General features: G+C 46.0%; 2 protein-coding genes across 3 annotated transcripts in view; both read right to left on the bottom strand.

The window, feature by feature from the left end:
• Positions 1-102: 102 nt before the first annotated feature.
• SPRYD7 (SPRY domain containing 7) lies at positions 103-8,795 on the bottom strand. Its single transcript, XM_078876061.1, has 5 exons — positions 8,624-8,795; positions 6,448-6,564; positions 4,994-5,160; positions 3,905-4,007; positions 103-1,724 (listed from the first exon to the last, which is right to left on the bottom strand). Exons 1-5 carry the CDS (start codon positions 8,727-8,729, stop codon positions 1,627-1,629), a joined length of 591 nt encoding a protein of 196 aa, XP_078732187.1. The 5' UTR covers positions 8,730-8,795; the 3' UTR covers positions 103-1,626.
• A 1,798-nt stretch (positions 8,796-10,593) lies between these two features.
• Positions 10,594-26,385, bottom strand: part of LOC144946979 (cohesin subunit SA-2-like) — a 45,760-nt gene continuing 29,968 nt past the window's right edge. For both annotated transcript variants that reach the window (XM_078876059.1, XM_078876060.1), the window contains 20 exons: positions 26,134-26,251; positions 25,358-25,461; positions 24,899-24,991; positions 24,571-24,660; positions 24,048-24,251; positions 23,524-23,594; positions 22,664-22,751; positions 21,799-21,879; positions 20,182-20,274; positions 19,467-19,635; positions 18,627-18,766; positions 18,017-18,118; positions 17,492-17,640; positions 16,841-16,969; positions 15,804-16,012; positions 14,770-14,980; positions 12,897-13,004; positions 12,564-12,696; positions 11,929-12,009; positions 10,594-11,448 (listed from right to left, as the gene is read on the bottom strand). In XM_078876059.1, the coding sequence (XP_078732185.1) occupies positions 11,425-11,448; positions 11,929-12,009; positions 12,564-12,696; positions 12,897-13,004; positions 14,770-14,980; positions 15,804-16,012; positions 16,841-16,969; positions 17,492-17,640; positions 18,017-18,118; positions 18,627-18,766; positions 19,467-19,635; positions 20,182-20,274; positions 21,799-21,879; positions 22,664-22,751; positions 23,524-23,594; positions 24,048-24,251; positions 24,571-24,660; positions 24,899-24,991; positions 25,358-25,461; positions 26,134-26,251 (2,397 nt within the window). In that variant the 3' untranslated portion in view covers positions 10,594-11,424. The remainder of the gene's footprint in view (positions 11,449-11,928; positions 12,010-12,563; positions 12,697-12,896; positions 13,005-14,769; positions 14,981-15,803; positions 16,013-16,840; positions 16,970-17,491; positions 17,641-18,016; positions 18,119-18,626; positions 18,767-19,466; positions 19,636-20,181; positions 20,275-21,798; positions 21,880-22,663; positions 22,752-23,523; positions 23,595-24,047; positions 24,252-24,570; positions 24,661-24,898; positions 24,992-25,357; positions 25,462-26,133; positions 26,252-26,385) is intronic.

The following is a 26,385-nucleotide window of genomic DNA, read 5'->3' as shown; positions in this document are numbered from 1 at the left end:
AGTTCTCAAAAGGTGGGGTTTGGGCTCTGAGACCGACACACAATGACCTTACCACGCACACACACAACGACGACTGGGAAATATAACAATAAGATAACTCCACCAATTTCATTAGCTTTACTCGGTGAAAGTTTGGAAAAGCACACAGCAAGTTGATGAGTGTATCGTACAAAGTGCTTTATAAATTAAACAAAATGATGAAAATTACAAACCCCTCAACCCCTTATCAGTGCCCACCTTATTACAGACCAATTCAGATCTTGTTGGTCACCCAACGTTCCTCCTACAAAGTCCCATCACAAGGAAGAGACACAAACGAAGACAAAAAATGTTTTGCCTGTATTGAAAACGGCTGTCAGCCATATGGACCTGAAAACTCAATTTGCCTGCACAAGAACACGGGTAAACCGTATGGGTTGACAGCTATGCAATTATGAGGACATCGGCAGGCAGACGTACGCACGCACGCGTGGACAAATCACAAATCGGACGATGGTTTTTAGCGGCTGATGGTACAATTCTTCCAATGCCTCAATGAAAAACGCAGCATATTTCTACCGTTGCGATTAAGAAGGATGATGCACACACGCCGGACACATATATATATGAGGATTTGAAAGCAAGAGGTCTTTGCAACAGCATGGAGAATACTTGTCTTGGCGAGGCGTCACTGTTCGCATAAAACATTCAGTGCAGTCTCTTTTTGTAACAAGAAAACCCATCGTAAAACGGGACGAGCACGATGCACACGACGGCAAATGACAAAGTGTGAACCGACCGTGAAAAAGCACACGTAATGGGACCTCAAAAATACTTAGCGGAAGCTGTATTTATCATTAAGCACGATTTAAAATCGGACGTCTTGTAGCAATTAAATATAATGTCTTCTTTATCTCTGAATTTATATGTAACATCCGGCTGCAATCTGTACCAAATATCACGAAAATAAGAAAGCATTCGTACAATGAAAGTTACATATTCAACAAAGGTACCAATTTACCAACGTACAATATATCTTTGCGCAGAAACACCAAAGGCTTAAAAAAACACAAAGCGATCTTCATAATTAATTCAAGCAGCGAGCTGAATCGTCACCAGTGGCGTCTCTCCATCTCCAGTTTCACGCAAAAAAAACCTTTGCCTGTGGTTTTTCATTCTCTTGTCGGTGACAAAAAGTGGATTTAATGTATAATATCTGGAATGCGATGCCAGTGGCCTAAATAGAACTCTCGCCACTGGACGGCAACACGAACTCCTTCAGCTTCTGGACTAAACCCGGCTGGTTTTTTAAACAAAAAGCCCAGAAAAATCGCCTAACATGAGATACTGTCTTCGCATTCAAGTTATTACAAACAGAGCCACCTCAAATTCGTGAACAACATGGGGGGATAAGGCGAGGCAGAGATGATTCGCTTCGTCAAACTGAAACCATGGTTCACCACGGTTATTACCTATAATTCCTGTAATTTTTTGTAACAAATTTTTGTCGGACACAGCACTAGAAAATGGCTTGGTTAAAACACGCACACACATACACACAGATGCGTGCGTCAAAAAAAACACACGAGCGCACGCAAGCGCTCACACACCCACTTACACTCGCGCTGCAGTGTGAACGCCACACTCTCAGAAGATCTGTTGTTCGAACATGATTTTCTCAAATCCCAAGGGCGGAGAGTGATAGAAGTCACTGAACTGGCAGTCGAGGATCGCACTGTCGTCCACTGTGAATCGGAGCGCACGACACAAGAGGGCAAGGGTGACGTTCTAACTTCATTGCACGCTTTTTTGTCTCTTTCGCAAAAAGTGATGCCGATCGTGCTGCGGGCGACGCGTCCCCAAGACGAAGCATCCCACACCTGGGTTCGCGCGCAGAGCGGCGCGAACACACCCCGTTGTTTACACTATGAGACCTCCTTTACCAGTGGCAAAATATAGTAGTAGGTTTTTACCCTTTAAATTGGTACAAAACTGACACCTTTATACAAGGCATCATGTTTGCAATAACCACAACACAAGCAGTCAAAATGCAAACAAAAAGAAACAACTCTGATAACGATAATGATATGCACTGTCCTTGAAGTTGATTGGTCCACACCCGAGACAGCTTTCCTTAGAGCCTAGTCTCCATTGGTGTTGGACCAGATGACGCCAAAAGGCGTACAACTCAAAAACAGTGCACTATCAGAGTATTGAGAGCTCGGGGTAAGCATTTACACTATGAGACCTCCTTTACCAGTGGCACTATCTGATAGTGCACTGTTTTTGAGTTGTACGCCTTTTGGCGTCATCTGGTCCAACACCAATGGAGACTAGGCTCTAAGAAAAGCTGTCTCGGGTGTGGACCAATCAACTTCAAGGACAGTGCATATCATTATCATCATCAGAGTTGTTTCTTTTTGTTTGCATTTTGACTGCTTGTGTTGCGGTTATTGCAAACATGATGCCTTGTATAAAGGTGTCAGTTTTGTACCAGTTTAAAGGGTAAAAACCTACTACTACACCCCGTTGTGTTTGGATAAAAACCTCCCAAAACAAGGGACATCACAGAGTTGCCTCTGAGATCCCCCTTCAAGTGACCTCTGGCACACACACAGACTCTAACGGGCAGCACTTTCCCACCCACTTTTCCATAAGAGCTAAACAGTTTTTTTTGTTTATTTTCCAAGCTAGACTTGAGCCAAAGTAAGTGTAGAAATAAATTGATGGCGATGGTGTTTTTGTGAGCAGTCACTGGTAACCAGACTGTGAACATCAACTCAAATAAACTTGAGAACCCGGTTTAATCACAGGCAGATACCTAGAATCAAACAAGAGATTCTCATTTGTAATCATTACAACGTCTAACGTACACGGTATTCGCTCACTCTCGGAGAGAGAGAATGACTCGGAGGCGCGAAGAGCCGCAGATAAAGCAGGAAGGAAGTCACGGGGTGAGCGAGCGCCAGCAATTGCCCAAGCTTTGCGGTTCTATATTCTTGGTTCTTTCGGTAAAGTCACGTAGATGGGGAATTTTTTTTTTAATAAAAAATAAAAGCAAACTTTATTTATTTTTTAATATTATTTTAATTTTATTTTCGATCTACGTGACTTAACCGAAAGAACCAAGAGCATAAATTCCTGCAGTCACCGAAGTTTTAATTCGAAATTAATTTGCGGTCCTCTATAATAATGTTATCAGCCAATTAATGAGCATTGGAGGGGGTAAACACCATCTCATCCACACAGACGAGATCGGCAGAGTTCACATTTTTGCTGTGCTGCCTTCTCCTGGCGAGCCCAGGGTATGACGCAACACGTGCTGGATCACAGGCGGCACGCCGCCACCACCGCCGCCTGTGATCCAGCTCGACGCTGACCTCCGATCCGCACGGCTACCTCAAAGGGCGATGTTCTTACGTTATCAGGCCCCTCGACAACGCCACTCGCAATCTTTACGAGCACCAGTGTCAAGGTCGTGGCTCGAGTTGGCAGGAGGGAACAGAAGTCGAGAATGTAGCAAAGGTGAGGTTTAAACATTAGGTTTAATATTACTGTTAACGTTAGCAAGAGTGTTAGCATTGGGACATGCTTAGGTTCTAATGCAAGCACTGTGCTTAGGATTAGTGTTAACGTTAATATTAATGCTAATGTTGAGTCAAGGATTTGGTCAGTGCTGAGCAATGGAATGATACCGATGAAAAGTTCCAGGTTGGGTGAACAGTGAGTTAGAATGAAGGCTCTTGCTCAGGAGTTGCATTGGGACATTGCTTACTGTTACCAAAGGGGAAAAAAACTAATTGGCTACGTATGGTGCGAAAGAAGTTCAACATGCATGCATGGAGGGTGGGGCGGGGGGTTTGTTTTAGTGAGCGACAGCTCAGAGGCACACTTTGACGTGGGGTCAGGGCTGGGGTGCACGTACCGTAGACCACGGGGTACACCGTCCCACGGATGCCAGAGGCGCTGCAGTGCGTGTTCTTGCCGTTGACATAGACGCTCATCTCCACGTGGTCGTACGTGATGCCCTGCACAACGCACAACGCACGAACACCACAGGCTGTGAGAACGTGCCACTGTTCATGCACAACCACGGGCGTGCAATGGGCGCACTTGCGGATGCGACTGCGAGCGAGTGGTGTGCATGTCGACGTAAATTCGCTTACGCAATTAACCATTTCCCATTTTTCTGGTTCCGTTCCGATGACGTACACGTCTGCGTACAAATAATTTTTGTTCTCCGACACACCGGTGTGCCGTACTAGTAACGAATTGGCACGTTCTGTTTACGTGACAAACCTGACTAATGGGCTGTGTCGGGTGGTGGCGGGTCTAACGACCCATTTGTAGTTATGCGATCTAACCTAAAAAACCTGTATTATGTATAAAATAACTTTATCGGTACCGTGGCTCCCACAAGGCCATGCGGGAGGGTGTGGCACAGTTTGGCACCAGGTATCAGAGTGCGGTCATGTTGCTACAGTTCTCTGCACTGAGCACAGCACCTATAAAAAGAACAACGCGACGCTTTTCTAAATAAAATTAGCCCCAACCGTTTTCGCGTTACGAGATTCACCGGTGAACGACACCCACCCTGCAACTTGCAGACATCTCGGAATGGGAAAGGGTTAATTGTGAATGTGCGAGTGTTTGAGAGTGATTGGTGTGCGCGAGTCTGTGCGTGAGCATGCGATTGTGACCACGGGTTCAGCTTACGCGTGGGCATGTGATCATGTGCGAGCTATGCATATGTGTGCGCGCTATTGTAAGCGTGCGGTGTGAAAGTACGTATATGATTGAGCGAGTGGAGTATTCATGTGTGGGACTGTGAGCGAGCATTGTGCACGTGTGTGATCGTGACTTGTGTGCATTTGCGTTGTATTATGTACGTATGTTGAACTTCTTTCGCACCGTATGTAGGAAACCGTGCTAATCGGAGATAAGTGTTACCACTAGCGAGCTGTGCGTGCGCGTGTGTGCGTACGAACACGCGTGTGGGTGTGCGCGAGCTCACAATAACGTCGCCCTCCTGCGGCAGGCTATTGGCGGGCAGGCGGTTGCACTCCTCGCTGCGGTGGCTCAGCGTGCCGTCGTGCCTCAGCACCAGGCTCTCCGTGTCACCGCCCAACGGCACGCGGCTCAAGTCCACCTTGCGCGTGGCCACGCCAACGCCCCACACGCCTTCCTCGGCGGGCAGGCCGGGGGGTGGGGGAGGCATGGGAGACAATTACCAACCGCGATGAAGGGCCCCAGCTCCTGGGCTCCCTGGAACGTGGATAATACCCTTTTTGCGAATCCACTGCTGGATGAGTCGTCGTCCCTGTCCCCTCCAAGCCATGCACGTTGTGGAGCCTATATGACTAAACGTGACCACGCTGGTCCGTGTGTGTTTAGCAATGGGTCAAGCCGCAATACCCACGACGTAGCCCCGCAGCAGCCTACAACAAGCGCCTGTGCGTGGTGATCACATCATCTAAGCCACTGTCCAGGCTCAACCCTGCATAGCTTCTCATATCTGGCGAGGTCGGGTGCAGTGTGATGGATTTGGTCGTATGCTTATGTTTGTAAACACTTGTTTTGTCAGTGCTTGCGTGGAAAATCAGCCAAGGTGGACAAAGAATGATGTCCGCTGCCATGTAAATTAGGATATATTATCAAAGTGTGTGCCTTTGGTTGGAGATAAATTAATATTGTATACAAATTATTAAAATACCATTTACTACTACTAACAAAATGGTGAGTTTAAATTTAAACAATGGAAATCAACAGGTGATAGTTGTGTCTTTCGTGCAAGCATCCTCAGCTCAAGAGCTGAAGTAGCTCATCTGACAAGACTCAATTATTTAATAGCTGCTGCTAAGGTGGAGCTTCTGAAGTAGCACAGCAGACACCAAGCAGTTGTGGTCAGAATCATGCATGTCGAGGCAAATGTCTCCTGAGTGCTGATGTTTAGCACACAACTATAACAGGTACTGAATAGGCTGATACAACGGAGAGGTCAGGACCAGGTTCAGCCTCCATTTGTCGATCATGTGTAGCATGATCCTCGTAAAAGAACTGGTCACCTGGATACCAACCCAGAGTGCACTCATCTTTCCACCACTTCTCCCTGGAAATATACAGGATATGTAAAATGCACGTGCATGCATGCCTGGCTTTCATACCTCTCAACCCCTTATCAGTGCCCTACCTTATTACAGACCAACTCAGACCTTATTGGTCACCCCGTATCGTTATAAATCTCAACGTTCATCCTACAAAGTCCCATTACAAGGGAGAAACACACAAAAAAGACGAAAAAATGTGTTTTGCCTGTATTGAAACGGCTGTACGCCGTATGGACCTGATAACTGAATTTCCCTGCACAGGAATACGAGTAAACCGTATGGGTTGACAGGTATGGGTTGACAGGTATGGGCTTTGCCTACACGAACAGCCATGCAAATTAATGTGCTGAGCAGCACCCACCTGTGGACTGCACCTTGAACTCAAAGTAGCTTTTGTTCTGGTGCAGGGGAGCGTTGGCGAGGCATGCTCCGGTTCCGCAAATCCTGCGGCCACTCTTTACCACCACCACGTCACAACCTATTGGCAAGATGGGAGGCAAGGAATTAGTGGCCTGCTCTCATGGTCGGGCGTGGTTACTGGATTGTGATTTGAGAAACTCCCCGATCCACGAGGTTCACGAACGAACCTTTATCCACTCGTATGAGTACTGTCTCCAGGCACTTACAAGTATCACCCACATGCTCGTGAAAAACACAACTCGTCAAATATCCCTCCTGAAAAAAAATCAGACTCAGGGTGGCTTTGCCAAGATGAATGCCGTCAAGATTACTGCATTACCATCAGCAGGGGTTTTCTCCAGGAAATTCTAGTTTCCGTCGGTAATGGTCAAGGTACTTGGTCTAACATTCCAATGCAGGACCCTGAAGTACACGAATATTTGTCCTCGATGAGGCTTTGCTGAGTAAATTTTGTAATATTGTTCATAATAATTAAAGTATTATTCCTTTAAATATTTACTGTGCTTGTAATTTGTTTGATACCCAAATATAACTGGTCCAGCAAAATCGGCAAGACCCTGCTGACAAATTTGTGATTCAAGGAGGCATTCAAGGGGTAAACATTCAAACCCATTACATGAATGACATTAATACTGTACTAATATAATCTCAACCTGTAGGGCACCTCCAACACACGATTTGCTCACTCTCGCAAAGGCCGACTCAGAGGCATCAGGAACCAGACAAGCGGGAAGTCAGCCACGCGCTGGGACCACGCCAACGAATACCCAAGCTCTGCGTTCCTCTGTGCATTACGATCTTATCGGCCAATTAACGAACCTTCACATGTGGGTGGGGGGGGGAACCGGAGCGAGCACCCGGAGAAAACTCACGCGTGCGAGGAGTTAACACTCGATCCCATCACACGGGTGGGAAAAACACTGTGGATGGAGTGAACTCCCTTCCCCACGGACCCTCGCTGCCTCCACAGCGGCTTACAGGCGTGTGCAACCATCACCTGGCCGGCTTAATGGGTGCAATAACACAACACACCCTGTACACTAAGCAATGACTTCACCATGCTGTCATGCGCGACTCCTAACGTCAAAAGGGGCCGTTAACTATGAACACCGAGCACGTCGGCGGTGGAGATGGAGTGATGAAATCAGCTCGTGTGCTGGTGCTGACAGATTGTTGCATGGTGAACCCCTGAGAGGTGGCTACGGCTTTGGGGAAGCCTTCACCCACCAATGAGCACCGAGAACGCGGCTGCTGATGATGATGATGCACAAAAACATGCACAGTATACACACCCACAAAAGGTACAATAGTCTTTACAAACAACAAAGTACTGCACACAGTGATACACATTCTATATATGTGCAGTGCCTGGGGAACAGTAGCATTCCTTAGATATTATAAGAACAAGTCATTAGCAACAGCTGATGCCTCGCCCACGTGATTCATTTAAATGCCTAAGCTGCATACGCCGCGAAACAAGTTCAACATACAGTACGTTCAAACATGCAAGATTGTCATTAACAATAGCAACGTTAACATTATTAACAATCAATTCACGATAGTAATGTAGACGTTAAAGTATCAACGCGTCTGAACGATGTGTTTGTGTCCACAAGAGGCACGTTTAACCAATTGTTGTCGTGGGTTTGGGTTTTCGGGGCAGGAAACGGGAGGCAAGTCGCCGACATCACCCCAACAACAGACAGCTTTGTACAGACGGCCTTGGCCACTGTAACAGGAACCCACTTGCTGTACTGCCCCCGCAACATCGCGAAAATCTGGTTGTTGTTGTTGGTACATGGATCCATCAACCACCCCGTCCACTTCGCTATTATATTAACATGCGTTCGCCGCAACACACAAATACTCCCACCTATCCCGGGAAAACATTTGCTAATAGCAATCACCCTGCGATCGATCAACTTCCACACGCTGTTATTTGCTTTTTCCAGGAAAGGTGCGGAGGATGGGGTTAGCAGCAGACGCGCCTCTGCCGGACGATGCGCTCTATACGCGGCAGAGGTTTCAGGAAAACGTCGGGGGTGCGTGATGAAGCTCGGGCCTAGTCGGGGTTCCCGACCCAGGAGAGGTTTTTTGAGGTAACCGCGCTCGCTCACCCATGTTCTGCGTGTCGAGCTGCACCACGGGCATCTCCTTGAGGGGGATGTGAGCCGAACCATCGCTCATGAAGCAGGAAAAACACCATCGCAATGCCGCCATCATCTCATCGCACTATGTCCTGCGATCAAACCCCCCCCCCCAAACACGAACATGACGTCACTTAAATTCGCCCACGGTCACGTGGTCGTTATTTATTTGTACCGCGTCCTAACGAACGTTTCTATTGAGGGGGGGGGTACTCGGTGGATCAAACCAATGAGCTGAATACAGGAGGGGTGTGGGGGGATTTTGGAGTTGATGGTTCGTATTTAACATTTAATGCGATGCTGTCAGAGCGGGTGGGGTTACAAGGACGAATCTGTGAACGTGGCTCCATCCCAATTACTCGCGATCACAAACCCACGCATTGTGAATTGTTAACTAGCCACCATGTGTCTGCAGGCTAACACCCCCCCCCCCCCCAAGGACGTTGCCACCTCTCGCGGTCCTGCCATGTCATCTGCAGCCATGAGCTATCCGCTGCTGGATGAAATGCCTCACAAATGTCATCGCGCACGCTTCTGCCTAATTAACAATCGAGCACCTGCGCACGAGCTGTTGTGGCTCCAACAACACTGGACCGAGGGTATCGGCAGCGCGTTCTTCTCTTACTTGGCCGCCGCTCCCATCGTTAGTCGACAACATTGCATTTGTATATGCACGTGTATTAATTAGATGGCGCTTTTACAAACAGTTGTCGGAGCAGTGCTTAAGACGAGGATATTGGTGTTGCGTTGGTTGGAGATATGGTGACAAAAAATGCTTCCAATACAATTTCAAAACAATTGGCGCCACGGTGACGAGACGTTAAATACCTCGCCTAGTATACAAGAGGTCACGGGGTTCTACACAAGAGGTCACGGGGTTCTCTACAAGAGGTCAGAGGTCACGGGGTTCTACACAAGAGGTCACGGGATTCTACACAAGAGGTCACGGGGTTCTACACAAGATGTCACGGGGTTCTCTACAAGAGGTCAGAGGTCACGGGGTTCTACACAAGAGGTCACGGGGTTCTACACAAGATGTCACGGGGTTCTACACAAGAGGTCACGGGGTTCTACACAAGATGTCACGGGGTTCTCTACAAGAGGTCAGAGGTCACGGGGTTCTACACAAGAGGTCACGGGATTCTACACAAGAGGTCACGGGGTTCTACACAAGATATCACGGGGTTCTCTACAAGAGGTCAGAGGTCACGGGGTTCTACACAAGATGTCACGGGGTTCTCTACAAGAGGTCAGAGGTTCTACACAAGAGGTCACGGGGTTCTACACAAGAGGTCACGGGGTTCTATACAAGATGTCACGGGGTTCTCTACAAGAGGTCAGAGGTCACGGGGTTCTACACAAGAGGTCACGGGGTTCTACACAAGAGGTCACGGGGTTCGACCCCGATGCCTGTATATTTGTAGTCTGCATGTCTCTCTCTCCGTGGCCGCGTGGATTTTTCTCCGGGCCCTCCGGTTTTTCCCTCCACATTTAGAAACACGTGTTTAGAGTACTTGGCGGCTATAAATCCCCACATGATAAGCCACTTTCGTCGAGCTATAATTTGTGTCTAGGTCACTTCGGGAAACACAAACTGTACCGAGTGGGACCTTACCAAATACACAGATGGCCATCATACAGGATACCAGGAATATGTAACAAAAAGATGGTGTGCTTTTAGGATTCATAATCATTTACAGCCCTCTGTCAATCCACGACTGGATGAATGCCTCCCAACGCGATGTCGGTCATGGGGGTTTGTTTGACGATATTTCAACGCGCTGGCTAGTGCAGGGTTGATCAAGGAAGGGCGGTCCAGCAATGGTTCAGGTATTACACGCCACCGACGTCTGGAAAACGAGTTCATAATGTACTGCCGCGTTACGCATATCGCACACAAGCAAAGCCATCACAAGCTGCACTCTCTATAAACGGGACTTTATTAAATGCTGTTGCGTGCGCGTGTACTGGAGTGTGCTACAGCACAGATCGGGGTATTTACAACTGATTTTCCACGCAAGGAACACATACTAACACATTCCAAAGTGTTACAAAAATCATTTTAAAACTTTTATCTTAAATTCCCATGTTAAACATCTTTTTTTTGTCATTTTTGTTTTATGCCACATTAGATATACGTTTACGACGTACAGGGTACATAAAAAGATTTATAATCGATATAGCATCAGACAATAGTTTTATGCGCAAAGCTTCATCGGTTGCTGCGTTGCCCAAGAAGCCAGGTGGATCCATCCATTCCAGGATTCCTGTGTAGCTTGAGTGGAGCGGTCAGTCTTATTACAAATGTCTTACATTATTATGCCTCAAGATAGGAAATGAGAAAAGATGCACAGTGTTTGGCAAGCTACTCTAACACACCTCTCCCAACTTGCAATAAAAATAATGAAACAAAATAAAAAATATAAGCAATGACGAAAGAAAAAAGATCCATTTTCTAAACACACGTGCTGGCTATATAATGCATCCTTAAGACTATGGTACACCTGAGGATCTTTTATCTGGATAAAGTACTGTGTTACACGGAACTATTAAAAAAATAAAATAACAGGTTAAAAAGGCAAGAGAGGCAATAAACCTCTCCAAAGCACAACTCTTCTTAATCTCCTTTTCATGTTTTAAATACTCCCAACTTGCTTGCGTTAACACTTGCAAATTCTCTTCTGCTGAGGGTGGGGTTCAAGACGGCTGGGTGGGTGGGTGCTGGAGAGGGAGGCTGGGAGATTGCTTCGACAGCAAGTACTGCACCACACTCAGAATATGGAGACTCCCAAAACCTGTGCGACAAGACACATAGAAAATATATGTATATGTGATGATTAGGTACACAATGCTCACTCCTGCAGGACATCCAACACTGGTGCCCTGAGCATCTAAATATAAAAACGCACCTATGTGCAGCAGTGGTTACACACAATGAGTGTTTTCATTAAATGCAGTACATCGTGTTCATATCGTGCAGGAGTAGAGTGAAACAGTGCATTCATTAACACTGTATTTTTAACTGGGCATTAGTCAATCACCGAGGCATAACAGTTCTGCTTGTGTAAAGTTTAGCAATCCACCAATATAATTAATTGTCAGAGCTAAGCAGCTGTGGCTTTGGTTAATGATTCTTTGTCATATCTTGCTTATATTGGCAACAACAAAAAAACGTCCCTGCTTTGGATTTCGATCTCACAAACAACTTCGTAAGTGCACGCTATTGGCCATTGCAGGGACAAACGAGGCGCCAGCGAAGTGAATTTGCTACGTACGCTGTCATCCTCCATGACGGAGGCGGGGTCAAAGAAGTCGGGTTTCAGCTCGTTCCTCTCCCGCCGGTTCTTGGAGGCCGGCTGCATGCCGCACACAGCGCGTTCGTCAACACTGGCACATGGCAAAAGCACTTGCAGCAAAACTCGTCAATACGTACCAAGAGCCAACTTGGTACGAACCGTTACAACCTATTCTCCACTATACATGTGAAGCACGCTCTCTCTCTCTGTGTAATGTGGGTAAGAATTGAACATTTGTTTGTAAAGCAACGTGGCTTCGACTGGAAGCGGGAGCCACTGTAGATTACAAGTAACCATAACATACATTCATGCCGATTTTTTAAAAAAGGGATTTGAATTATATTCCATTGTAGTGCGTGTGGAATATTCCACCTCTGCATTATATCGGTGATAAACATATGGAGATTTATCCCCGTCACAGGAATAAAGAATATCGCTTAGGTGCCAGAGATGAGCACCACACAATGGTCTGTGTGTACAACAACAAGGAGGCACTATTTGGCAGCGTAGAATTTGACATTTATGATTCGCTAATATCTTTCAGGAAAGAGCACATGTAATTTTCTGCAATCATCTGAGGCAGCTGTCGTCACTAATAAGGTTTTATGGTTTACCAAGTCGATATCCAGTGTGTCATCGAAGTAGCCCATGTTCTCGTTGAGGTCTTCAAGTCGGCTCTCTGATGACATCATCACGTCCTCCACGATGGGCTCCTCATCATCCTCCATCAAGTTGGGACCACGTGCACTGCGGGATTTCAGTTAAAGCACGTGTAAAATGTCACCCAGAAAGAAAGGGACGGAGAAGCACAGCAGCGGCAACTAAAACGCCATCGTGCGCACGTGGGTTTGCATTTGCGATGTACTGTTGCACAAACAAAATTCGGTGGACGCAAAAAATCTCTCGAGTGTGGGCAGTGTGCTGGGAGTGACGGCGAAGGTACACACACGGGCGGCCGGGCGTTGGGCTTGGCGTAGCTGATGACGGAGCGCTCTCGCCGTTTTCCGTCGTCCACGGTAGCTGGCCGCTGCGGGTCTATCCACGACATCTGCGCGCTGCGCGTGGCATCGTGCAAAGGTAACATTGTGAGTGCGTTGGGTCGGCATTACTGCAGTGATATGCATGATGTTAAAGTAGTTTCGGACAAGAATATTTGCTGCTGAAATGGTATGACGACAGTGACATCACATTCACAGTAGAGTAGCCAACTTAGTTACAATGTGCCATGCTTATACATTTTAGTCCTTGGAGCTGGGTTTGGTATTAGAGAAAAAACTAAGTTTGGTGGATTTTTGCATGAATTGGTTACTCGGCTGAAATATTAACCGAAATTAAGTGGTTTAGCTACAGGTGGCCGAAACCTATATTGAAACCAAGAATCTCTGCTCGACTTGATTAGCATCTCTGGTGCAACCATTTAGATCCCCCTAAGAGACATCCAGCCACAATGGCTTAAGCAGGATGTCAGCGACATCCATTATGAGAAACCTGACCCAGAAACACCGAGCCCCCATTTCCTGAGCAGAGAATCTAATTCGTGTATGGGCTGTGTGTCTTGGGCTGTCAAAAAGTCTTTAAAGTATGTACAAGTGTATCACCATGGCAACCTTATTGATTTCACTCTGACCATTAATAAAGACAATGCAGTGTTGTCACTTGAATGTTGAGACAGCTCCTGACCATGATTTTAATGTCTTTTTATCTGACGATTGAAGCTTCAAACTTGTACGCACGCAGCAAAGCATTACCTGGATAGAAAAGGGATAACTTTGCTTCTCAATTGTACCTTGAAGTCATTCCCTCAAAAGCCGATTTTAACACCAATATATTACAGTTACATTTATTAAAATGTAACTGCATTACATACTGTACTGTTTATATTACTCATAATGAGCCAAGAATGTCTGTCTGTGTGTAACGCGCGTGACGTCACTCCACGTCGACCAGTCCTCCACATGGACCCCCCCTCCCCCCGTCATTAATAATCATGTACAGGTGACGTCACTCCTCATGGATCACCCCCCACCCCCCTCATTAATAATCATACGCAGGGGATGGCACTCCACATCGAACAGCCCCCTCATTAATAATCATGACCAGGTGACGTCCTACAAATGGACCCCCCCCTCATTAATAATCATGAGCGGGTGACGTCACTCCACATGTGGGTGGGGGGGCCACTTCATCCCCCCTCCTCAGCATCAACTCACAACCGTCACTACTAAGGCACACCCCTCACGTCACGCGGTCTCCGTCACGCTGTTGAGACATCGAAGTAAAAAGGACGTCGTGATGAACAAGGGATTATAACGTTAAAATTAAATAAGTCTGTCACCGCGGCCTTACAAATTGCACACTAATGGATGCAATTAATATGACATCACCATCTGCTTTTCGCTTGCAACTTTCAGATTTACTGCAATACACCCGTCCTTGGACGGGCTATAGGCTAGTATTTTATAACGAGCTTAGTAATTGGTTTAGTAAACAATTATTAATTATTCTGAACTTCATGTGCAATTTCACCTTCATTTCTAGTTGTATCTGTTCACATTTGTTACCCACATCTTTTTTTACCACGATGATTTTGAAATCAAACTATGATTTAATCGAGGATTCCATCGCAAACAAGCCCACGTTCCATGTTGTCTTAATGGCTTGTTTTCCAATTCCTGGTGAGATGAAAGTTCCCTCGGGTTGCATATTCCTTTATGGGCCATGCCAAAGGGGGGGCCAGGCCCCCCCCATGCGCATAGTCCCCACCTATGTAGGAGGTAGCCATGCACCCCCCCCCGCCCCACGTGCTGTTCTAACACTCACCCCTGCATGTAGTCCATGTCGGAGCCGTGCTCCGAGCCGTCGTGCTCCTCGGGGTACACGCCAGCGCCGCCCCCCTCCTCCCCGCCCCGCGGCGGGGGCCCCCCCACCTCTCCCCTCAGCGCCGTCGAGGTCATGGCGGGCGGCTGGAAGGTGCCCGGTGTCCGCAGCGTGTCCTCCCGCCCGCCCATCCACGAACCGTCGTTGCTCTCCTCTGTGCAGGCGTGCGCGGCAAAAAAAAACACGATCATTTTATGCGAGAATATTAATAATACTCAAAATAAATCTCGGAAAATCGGGACAGCATTAAAAGCGCCACGCACATATGACCTGCAGCAGCATGAGATGCATGCTTGGACATACAACAGACCGTGCATTACTCAACTTCCCCTCCAAAATATGAACAATGTATAGATGAATAATTCCGTAAATGAGAATTTAACAAAATGTATATCGAATGCGTTCCCTAAATGTATAACTTACATCATAGCAAAATTCTGTATATTGAGTTAACGTTTAATGAGGGATGACTGTAGGATAAATAATCGCCCTTCCAACAATGACCAAGCAGGCAAGGTGTTTTCTACCTGTGGCTGTACGACTGCGACTGCAGCCATTGCCTTGAATTATAATTGAAGTTGTACATTCATTGACATGCATATCACACGATTAATTGTACAAACATCACGCACCCCTCAAAGCATATGGTTCAGGATAGAAATATTACTCATATCAACATTTCAAAACCATCTGCATGCGTGCATACACATTTTTATTGTCTTTTCACCGCAACTCCGCTAAACATGGTTGGCTATGTACAGTGCGAAAGGAGTTCAACATACATACAGACTGGTGCATCTGCCAGTCAGTTTATCCACAATAGCCGGGTCTGTCCCGTCACCTTCTGCCAGCAAGCCCTTCACCAACATTTTAGGTGTCACTCAAATTTTCACCGAGCACAAGCACTGTGGTGATGTCACCAACACCCAGCGATGAATATTGACTGTCTTGCGCGTGTACGTGCGTTCAGCTCTCACCGTCCGTGTGCCGCCGTCTCGCCGGCCCGGCCTTGTCGCGCTTTCCGCGCGCCGACGACGCCTTGCTGCTGGAGCCGCTCACCACGGACATGCGGTCGTCCTCGCCGCCACCCGTGAGCAGAGAGTTGCGGTACGCAATGAGCGGCAGCCACACGTCCTCGCGCCGCTCCACCATCTGGTCCGTCATGAACTTCTCCAGGTACGCGTAGCTGTCGCACGGATGCACAAATGTAATTATTCGCCCTGTATAACCTCGCCACGCTGTCGGGGCAGGTGGCGTTGGTGCATATCTATGAATGTCGTCAGGGCACAAGAGAGTGCCTTGTGGCCAGCACTACGCCTGGCTGCCCGTCTCCCCAGTGGTGATGTTTTGTCGCGCGGTGCCGCTACAAACCCAGTATATACACATGCACACAAAGACAGATGGCAGCTATTAGGCTGGATTCTATACTTAACCATAAGGCAAAACAATCGTGAAGCCACAAGACACATGGGTTGGTGAATGTTATCTGCAAAGTGGATATTTAGTTATTTTGTCAAATGTGAGGGTTTTCTTGGGTCACTCCTATTTCGCCCCACATGATAGAATACTTAAATCAAGATAGAATACTTAAGTTCAGAAAATCATAGGCAGAACCTGTCTGCTTCAAAATCTTCAAATTCAGCGAGGCTTTCCTGGGTAAATATTATTGTGAACGGCTGTTGATCTTTTATTTGCCAAATATCAGTTTCACATTTATGAGTAATCAATGCCATGTAGCCAAATTGATTGTGACAAACTGGTAATATATTGCAGAAGATTAAATCAACGTTACAAAATAATGTGTTTCAGTCAATGACATTGAACTCATCAGTTGATATATCAATTCCTTTATTTACTCAGGAAAACATCAGGGAACCATCAAGGCTCTTTTGAGAAGATTCCTGCTTTTTTAATAACCACACAAGGTGAGCCATGCACAGAATATGCACAGCAGCCAACGACGGTGGCAGTGGCGATGACGATGGCGAGGAGGAGATGTGGGTGGGTCACTTACAGGGTGCGCTTGTCCTGCCGCAGCAGCTTGGACGAGAACTCGCTGAGCACATCGAGGAAGGGGAGGTTGAGCGGCGGGTAGGCTGGTCCGTTTGGGTTTAGGTCCTTGAACGCGTAGTCTATGCCGTCCCTGCAATCAACATGGCAAACCGAGATAGTCGGCAGTGATTCAACAATTCAACACCGCTGGAGACAACTACGATAGCGTGGGAAGATTGAGGAAGAAAGTCTTTTTTAAAAGAAACACATCCACCTGGAGAGGTGGGCGACGTGCCTCAGTAAGCAGTAGAGCAAAGCACATTTATAACAAGTTAACAGTATCGAGTTCAAGTGTTAATTGCCTCATTTGTGTGGATTATAGGATCAGTTGAACCCTAATCGGAATGCTGTGTTCCCATAGTGTACCGACGGATGCCACACACAATGAATTTGGCATTAAATTTACTCCAGGCCCTTCTTTGCGCCGAGATAGATTCAGGTGTCTCGTGAGGCCAGCGTAACAGTTTGGTCACAGCTCGGCACACCAAATTGCCAGGGAAAACCACCCATATACCGCGAGAGCTCTCCGCTGGCTCGGCTACGATATGCCAGTGGTTAAGGGGGTAGAAGAAAAGGTCGCACGGGAGATACGTCTCCGTGTATGTGTGCATACTTGTGCAATGCCGCCACAGCCTCGCGCGTCTTCTGCTGATCGAGACCGAAGGTGAGCGAGAAGCGCCGTGCCAGCTCCTTGACACCGTTGAAAGCTGCCGATGACCGGTCCAGGTTGTGGCCCATCTCTTGGAGCAGCTCGTGAAAGAGCTGTTCACAGAGCAGGGCGATGGGTACGGGGTGGCGTAAGAGGGTACAGAGAATCAATGGCCAGCAGGTAGACTTAACATGTTTCTGTAATAGGATTACTGAACCGATGGTTGTGGTTTTATTCAATCGAGTCGTTTATCGCCTTCAGGCTACATCAGATTGCGCTAAGGTGGTAAATGGAACCACTGCGCCTGTCAACTGAGCAGGAGATACACGCATCCTGAAAAAAAATCTAAAGCTGGATAAGGTAAAACGTATTTATATTCCAATCGATTTTCCTAGCGTGAATAGCAGAGGGTGCATATGGCCCACGACAAATAGGAATTGACTAAGAAGGAGGGAGCACTGTAATGTTGATTCAACATGAAATTCTTACCTGTTGTAGGCTGAGGATGAGCGTTTTGGCACACTGGATTTTGTCATTTTGTCTCGTCTTGCTCAGAGTTTCCTTGATGATATCTCCGTAGTCATTGTAATACTGCACAGGACGGCATGAACAGAGCACATAAATTGAGTGTCATTTGCAGTTTTTTTTTTACTTAAAAACAAGAAATATGTAACAGGATTAACATTTTTAACAACTAGAATTATGCTTGCCAGGTTGTTACGTGGTTACAGCGTTGAAGTCACAGTGTGAAGATGACAAGTTCATATCTCGGCCGGGTGTTGACTCAGTGCATCATCGTTTCAGTCGAATAAATTAATCCAAATTTGTTGGAAAGTCAACAGTGATCATCATACGCAGACTGGCCCTGCAGTTGGAATGTGGAATAAATGGTACTCAGGACCACCAATGGAGATGTCCACCACCCAATGGTTGCTCGAGTATAGTAAAACAAACTTGTAAATATTCTGCTTCCAATGCCTCTGTATATGAAGGTAAATCGCAATTTCTTGATAAGTAACCAAATAACTCTGCAGCTACTAGGCACTACACTCTTGCAGGTATTGAAACGAGATGAGAAAGGCGTGGGACATGCATTCACCTTCATGTAGTGCTTGAAGATGTCCGCGCCTGCAGTCATGTCCACCACGTTGTAGACGATAAGCTTGCAGAAGCCAGCCAGCAAGTTCCTCCGCTTGTGCAGTGCCTCGATTTTGTTTGCCTCATCCTCTTCATCGCCATCTAGGTGGTTTTAAAACACAACCTGCTGTCAATCCACCAGTATCATCATTGGCAACATCATCGCAATGTATGTACGCTGAACTTCTTTTGCACCGTACGTAGCCAACCGTGCTAATCGGAGGTGCGGGGAAGGACAACTAAATACAAAAAAAGTAATGATTGTGCCGAGTGTCTCCCTGTGTTAAGTTTTGGCCGATAAAAAAAAAACATCTCCCAACTTTGTACTGAGGCCTTGAGCTACAGGTCGTGTCAAGAAGTATAGCATGTTATCCGATTAATGTTTAAGCTTTATCGTGGCATGTGCACACTTTTGTCTTCTTACAAGACTAAAGAGGTTAAATGCTGCTCGAAAACATTGGTCGAGAAAGACCATAGGCTGAAGGATCAGAATGTTATTTTATTTTATTAACACTGACAAACAGACCCTTGCCATATTGTGATGTCAAACCAGGAGTCTGCGCTCACAGTGAATGTCACCACAGGTTCTATCAAGAGCCTCGCGTATATAGCAGCAGACGGTGCATCACAAGGCAAGGAACAGATATGAGACACAGCCTGCATACAGCCGTCAGCTCTCGACGCTGCAAGTAGCCAGCGAGTAAGCTGGCACAAACCTATCAAACACGTAAAGGGCTGGGCACATGTCCCACAACGCTGCCGCCAGGGGTAGCCGAATGTTCCTTTCTCCGCTGGCATGTACCCATGCTCTCGTCGTCCTGCTCGATGAAGACGTGGTCCATGACAAAGCTGAGCAGCTCGGCCTGCAACGACGCGTCGGGGTTGTAGACGAGCGGCTGCAGTGCCTCCTGCCCGCCGGACACCATCTGATGGCTGAAGATCATCAGCATGTCGCACAGAAGCGTGAACGCCTGCCGTGCAAGAAGTGGGGGGTCGCGGGGCCGTGGGGAGGTTGGAAAGCAGGGAAGGAGGGGGCGCAGACACGGTAACAATCGTTATAACATCCAGAAGAGTCCGTGCCATTTCACTATTTATGGCCGCAATAGCTGGCCACGGTGAAAAAAACCCATCAAGTGAATGTATGTGCAGGCTGAAACTAAGTAAAAATAATTCGCATATTATGATATCAAAGAGATGAGGCCGTATGTAATTGGAACACAATATCTCGAAAGGTTTCTGTGCGATCCCTCTATTTCTGGACAGCCGGTATATTTTTCAACAAGCATGCAAAAGTTAGTGTTTAAACTATTGGAAATAAAAATATACAAAGTGGGTAGGTTGATTGGAACTGATTGTTTCCAAATCAAATTCTGTGCAATATAATTTGTAAGGTTTTTTTTTTTATAATCACTTTGGCACGTTTATATTTTTTACTTAGATAATACATTAAATTAATGGCTTGTATGGAAAATGCAGGTAAGCCACTTTTCCCGTAGTTTCTGGTTGATCCCCCCTACCTGCTCCTTGACTGCCATGTTGACGCTGGTGAGGTAGTGCTGACAAAGCTGGCAGAAAACCTTCACTTGCTTTTTCAGAGTCACAAACTCATCCTGGAAAACAATACACAGAAACGCACTTGTCAATACGGCAAGGCCTTGGACACATTCGGGAGGTTTCGATTTAAAGCTTTGCAAGGATTCATCTTCTTGGTTATTTACCGAAAGAACCAAGAACATTCGGGAGGGTTCTGTTTTTTTAAAATGTGCGCGAAAATAGAATTTGCAAATGTAGATACAATGTTTTTACGGGAAAAGGGTTCCCATGTAAGACTGATCATATGGGAAAAATTAAAATGTTTAATAACATTAATCCAGTATATTACACATATATAACATCCACATACTAAAATTAAATGTATAATACAAATGGATAAACACAAATAATACAAGATATAATTTAAAAACATCACTAAATTACTGTAAATTTGGAAGTTTTATTTGCCTTATATGATGATGGGGTTGTGATAATGATGTTGATGTTATTGGAGAGAAAGTCAGAATGAGGACTACTTTTTGAGCTAAATTCATCACTTTTTTCTGCCTTTTACCCTGTCTCTCACTTCCTCCACTCACCTGACGCTTAGACACCACAATAAACACACCACAAATAAGGCTCATTTAGTACAAAAGTAAGAGCTTCAGCATGCAGATGGTGGCACAACTGATACAATGGCTTGGGTGCGTACACGGGGACCAAAATCCACTCATTCGCTGCACAAGTACCCCTCTCCCCCATGACGTGACGTTGCCAAATAATACATCGTCGAAGGGAAAAGGCGCAAAAGTTAAACTGGTATACAAATATAAAACTGCAAAGAATCTAATTTTGCAAAAGAAAAATCTACGAATTAAGGTTTTACTGGACAGCCCAGAGAACAAGCCAGATATGAAGGGTTTAAACTAATATTTAAGAGTACAACTTCAGTTTGCATCAACTATGATGCAGTACAGGTGAGGCATTAATAACAAGGATGCTATCTGCGTTGATAAATTATGGTTACAAAAATCATTACACAAAACTTCAGGACATGTGTTTTGAAATTAAAAGCCTTTCCAATGAGTCAGTGGCTCAGCAAACACGGACTTAACATTATTTTGAGAAGTAGCAATAATGTAGATTGAAAATGAGTTGAATGAACAGATGAATGAACAAAATTAAATGCATAATCTTTCACAGTGGAAAGGTTTTACACCGTAATAGTAGAGGTAAAGAGGCTATCAACGCGAATGACACGAATTCCACCATACCTAACCATGGCTTTCTTCTTCTTCTACTAAATCCCACAGCTGCTGCAAAATCAACACCCAACCCCGAAGGTCGACTATTCCACCATCTGGATTTAGGTCTTGAATTTGGTCATCGACCATTGCGTACCGAATCCAAAGCCTCGTTCGGAAACTTTCCTTACTCCATCCTGCGCATGTGCTTCACTAATCACAAACCTCCTCTTCAAGATTATATCGACAGTATTTCCTTTTCATTTAAAGCTTCATAACACACAGGAGAAAGGCAATATCCAGAGGGGGAGCAACTAGAGACACGTATTGTGCTCAATCTTAACTCGACAAACTAACCTTTGTAGGCGTGCCTTCCGAGAGCTTGGCCAGCTGCCACAGGATGATATAGTGCGGGCACTGAAGTGCTTGTACGACCACCTGCAGCAGGAAACAACAAAGCACGCACCAGTGCAGTGTAACGAGAAACACGACAGTCTGGAGACGGACGGAGATCGCGGGTCGATCAAAAGCAGGTGGTCTAAGATTGAACAAGAGTCGATACTGAAAATACAAGTCTTCAATAACATTTGAAATTAATGTCATAGCCAATTCCACATGTGTTAATAAGGTTAAGTGTGCTAGAGGCCAATCACCGGACTTTAACGAAGCGAGGCGAGTTGGTGCTGTGAAGGAAGATGAAAAATGAAACTTGTCGTCACTAACATTGTTTTATTACAAAAATAGAGGGCAATGGTACATGTTCAATTATTATAAGGCAGTGTTCGTGAAGGTGGTGAGGATTGTGTTAAACGCATTTATACACCACTGCCTACGCAATCAATACGTGTTTAAATCGACAACAGAAGCCACAGCTCTCATCTTGTAAAAACACACTGAAAGGTACATGTTCCAGACTATCCAACATGAGTTTGAAACTTTGGTGTTGAGAGTGTTAAAAGTAAAGACCATGAGTGTAATTACGGCACTCTTGCGATGTCACTGTGAGGCCATATCACAAGTTTTAAAACATCAATAACATGGAACACTGCGATGGGAGGATCCAACCCGAACTTTGAAGATTATTTCTCATAAACGGAGCTTTAAACTCATCAGACAACCCGGGAACAGCCTTTGTTTTCATTGGTTGCACCTTATTTTATGCGACATTATCATTGCGTTGTGATGAGTAATTGGCTGGACTGTGTCACAGACGCATACATACCTGTTCAGGGATATCTCCACTCTCAATTCCTGTCCTCAGGAGCTTATAGCAGCTCCCAAAGAGGTCCCAGCGAGTCAGGTCGTGCGCGCTACCAAGTGCAAGAGGAGTCAGAATAAATTCATGCAACTTGCATAAAGACCAACAAATGGCAATTTAAATAGAGCATTGGACCCATTTTGTTTAATATGTTAATAACGCAGGAAAAGAGAGTCTGCATTTCCATTATATTTTTCCTTTGACAGACTAAGAAGCTGAGCCGTCACACAGTTGCCAGGCTGAAATGAGAAAATACTACTATTGAATACATTTAACCAAAAGTAGACTTTTAAAAAGAAAACTGCTCCTTGAAGAACATTTTCCAGAAATGTTTAATTAAGTGTGAGACAGCCGAGGCAGTAGTGGATTAGAACCACGGTTAATTAAAAAAAATCAAATAGTTTCCTGCTCAAATGCGAGTACGGCAACATCATTTAGAGCCCTGTAACATTCGTGGATGTTCCCACATTCTTAGGGCAGGGGCAGCGCACTCAACAGGAAAGCTCCCCCGACTTCCTACAAAGCGGTATTCATTTTATTAACCACAAACAAATGAAGGGCTGAGTAAACTCGCTCCTCATCCAACAATTTAACGCGCAATTATCGGATTGGGAGCTGACAAAAACCTGGCAGGATATGCTATGAATACTAGTATTACGACAGCTCGCCAGCACCAGTATCAACAGCCAACAAGTTTGATTGGTTCCGCTTTAATGAGTGCTTAGACTCCATCTGCAATCTGGCTGCTGATTAGAACTATTTGGTATCAGGATGTTGAGCCAAAGTGTCACGCAGTTTAAGCATTGCCGTCTGCAACGACCCACTTGTGAAAGGCTGTTATTCTCTTCAGCGTCGCCTGGATGCTGTAGATCTCTTCATCGTCCGGTTCTTCGCCCTGTGGAGAATGCAAGTACAGACCCACTGTTGATCCGCTGCTGGAAGAAGGTTTCCCCCCATACCGTGTGGGTCACAGGAGTTTATTGTCCATACTTTCCCACCCTGGTCAGTGCAGGTTGAAGGTAAATAGCATAGAGGTACAGTACGACAAAGTCTTTTTCTGCACTGCCCTGTGCCACATATTCCTACAGCCTTCAGTAGTGACTTGTGCTTGGTGGTCTCCCGACAAAGCACTATCCAGGCTCAATCCTAATTTGCTACCAAGATCTGACCCAGATCAGATGCTTTCAGAGTGATTTTGGTCATACAGCGTACAGAATGGGTGGGTGCTACATTCACAAAAACGTGTTTTATTTATCTGTTAAAAATAAACATTTCAGGCTTGGCTAAGAGGCCAAGTAAACGCTCCGCAACTACAAGGCATCCCATCGCTCGTTTAAAATGGACCCACCTCCTGCACGATGTCGTCCACGAGGTGGTTGAACTTGTCCACCTGCTGGTCAATGAGCTGCGAGAGGGCGATGTCCACGCGGTTGTGGATGGCGAACTCCTCGCTGCAGAGCGCCTGGAAGGTCTTGCTGCACGTCTCCAGCACGTCGGCCTCCACGTGCTTCTCCACAATCTCGTGCACCTGCTTCAGCAGCGCTTCCAAGTGCTGCAATCAGATGGGAGGCATTGCAGATGTGGGATGCAATGTGCGCACAGCTCTCGTGCAGAAGTTATTGAAGCAAACAGTACGATGGAAAATTTTCCGGAAGAATTTTGGTCACGTATTTCCGACTTGTATTTTAAAGCCTAGCCTCCCGTGTGTAAGGAATTTTATTCTGAGTACAGAGTATGTGAAAAGTGGTTATTCATGCAATACTCGGGTTCATTCGTATTAACATTTGAAAATATGTACATCATAAACCCCTCTGTGCAGAACGAGATTTTATAAAAACAAGCCATTGAAATGTTTTCATATGCACACTGACCTTTTCCAACCTCCCTGTGCTGTAGATCTCGAGGTCAAAATACTGCGGGATCTGTAGTAGATTCGTTACTTTCTCTGCGTCGACGGCGTACTGCGGAAGAGGTTGTTCGACAAACGTTAGGTTTTTGTCATATAATAACCAAGGTTATGCAACTATGCATTTATATCCTGAAGGTCGTAGATATGGGTTGACCATCAATGAGAAGTATACAAACATGTCAGAAAGTCTGGGACGCAGCCTGGGTACATATGTGCGATGGAAGAACTATTTGTTTGCCTGACTGCATCCTTCCTACATCAGCTCGGCGGCGTAGGCGAGTGCGAGTCACCTTGGCGAGCAGCTGTGGAAGAACAACAATGAAGTGCTCCGTCAGCTTTGTGCGGTCGTCCAATTGCGTCTTCTTCTCTTTTGCCGTCAGGATCTGAAAATTTCACATGCAAAAATAATTCAGTTTCTTAAAAAAATACACAAATTCCAGAACAAAACGCTTCAGATCTTTGCAATGCATTAATACCTGCATTTTGGTCATTTCGCTTTACAAATGACACCGACTGAAAATATTATGCATGTAAACGCCGTATCAACATGTCGTAAAACCCCAACTAAACCATGTACAATGCACTGCAGTGTTCATGTCGACTGAGCCTTTGCAACCCATCATCCCACTATGCCACCTTGCTGACATGGCACCCACAAAGACGCTTATTCAAAAACACAGCCATGGACGTAGCCAGGGAACTGACATGCAGCAAGGCTGGCGCGACACACCCACCAGACGTCCACTCACCCGTTTTGTGGTTCCTCGCCCAACGGGTGGGTGGCACTCCACCGCTTGCCGAATGGTACACAGCAAGATCTCTATCAGAGCGCTCTCCTGTCTCTCGGTCAAGGCTGGTGAAGAAATAATGGAAGATGGCAAAACCAGACACGGTCAGGGCACAAGTGAAGACTCAAAATGCACATAAATCACGTACGAGTGGGGGAACCACGGTTTACATTACAGAAATTGGCTACAACTCATGCAAAGTGGTCTACTCTTGCCAGCAGATGCATTTGATTATCGTTGTACCTCGAAAACAACATCCCTTCTTCATTGGTTACACAAGTCATGACCTATACCTGTGGTCAAAACATGAATCTCTTTGAAGCCTCCAACATCATTTGCCATACAGAAAGCAGCACTCTGAAAACATGTTGCAGTGTTACCATCAGAAGATCTATATTAAAAACCACAGAATATTTGTAATCTTTCATCTCACTACATTTGCGAGCCAATCGGGTAAGGTGGGTGGGTTCGCACAGGATTCCACTTCAGCTGTGTGTGGCTGGGTCCATAACCCAGAAAAGAATTTCACACCCAGCACACCACCTCCAATATACCTCTGGTTATGCATGCATGTTGAACTTATTTTGCACCGTACGTAGCCAATCGTGCTAATCAGAGGTGTGTTATGGCTGTGGCTACTAATCACGTGTCACATCCCGGTCTACCGGCGACCCAGAAAATATTCAATGAGAAGTGAAGCTCTGGGTGTCCACTGATGTGTATTCTCTTGGCCTCACCTTCTTCCCCTTGCGTGGGCTCTGCAAGGAGCAGCTCCGTCATGCCTTCCCAGTCCTTGAGCAGCTCGGCAGCGCAATCCCACAGGCTGTCCACCAGGTAGGCGGCATGGTCGTGCAACTGAGGCGGTGGAGAGGCACTATGGTCAGAATGTCATCGACATCGCCAAACACAGGTTCAATCCCCTTATCTGGTCACTCTTAATGAACTCTGTAAGTGCGCTGGGAGTTGAGGTTAGAGGCTCACGATGCTGC

The sequence above is a fragment of the Lampetra fluviatilis genome, chromosome 43 (genome assembly GCF_964198595.1).
Source record: "Lampetra fluviatilis chromosome 43, kcLamFluv1.1, whole genome shotgun sequence".
Lineage (NCBI taxonomy): Eukaryota > Metazoa > Chordata > Hyperoartia > Petromyzontiformes > Petromyzontidae > Lampetra > Lampetra fluviatilis.
The sequence above is the reverse complement of the archived record's forward strand: the minus strand, read 5'-3'. Positions and strand labels throughout refer to the sequence as shown.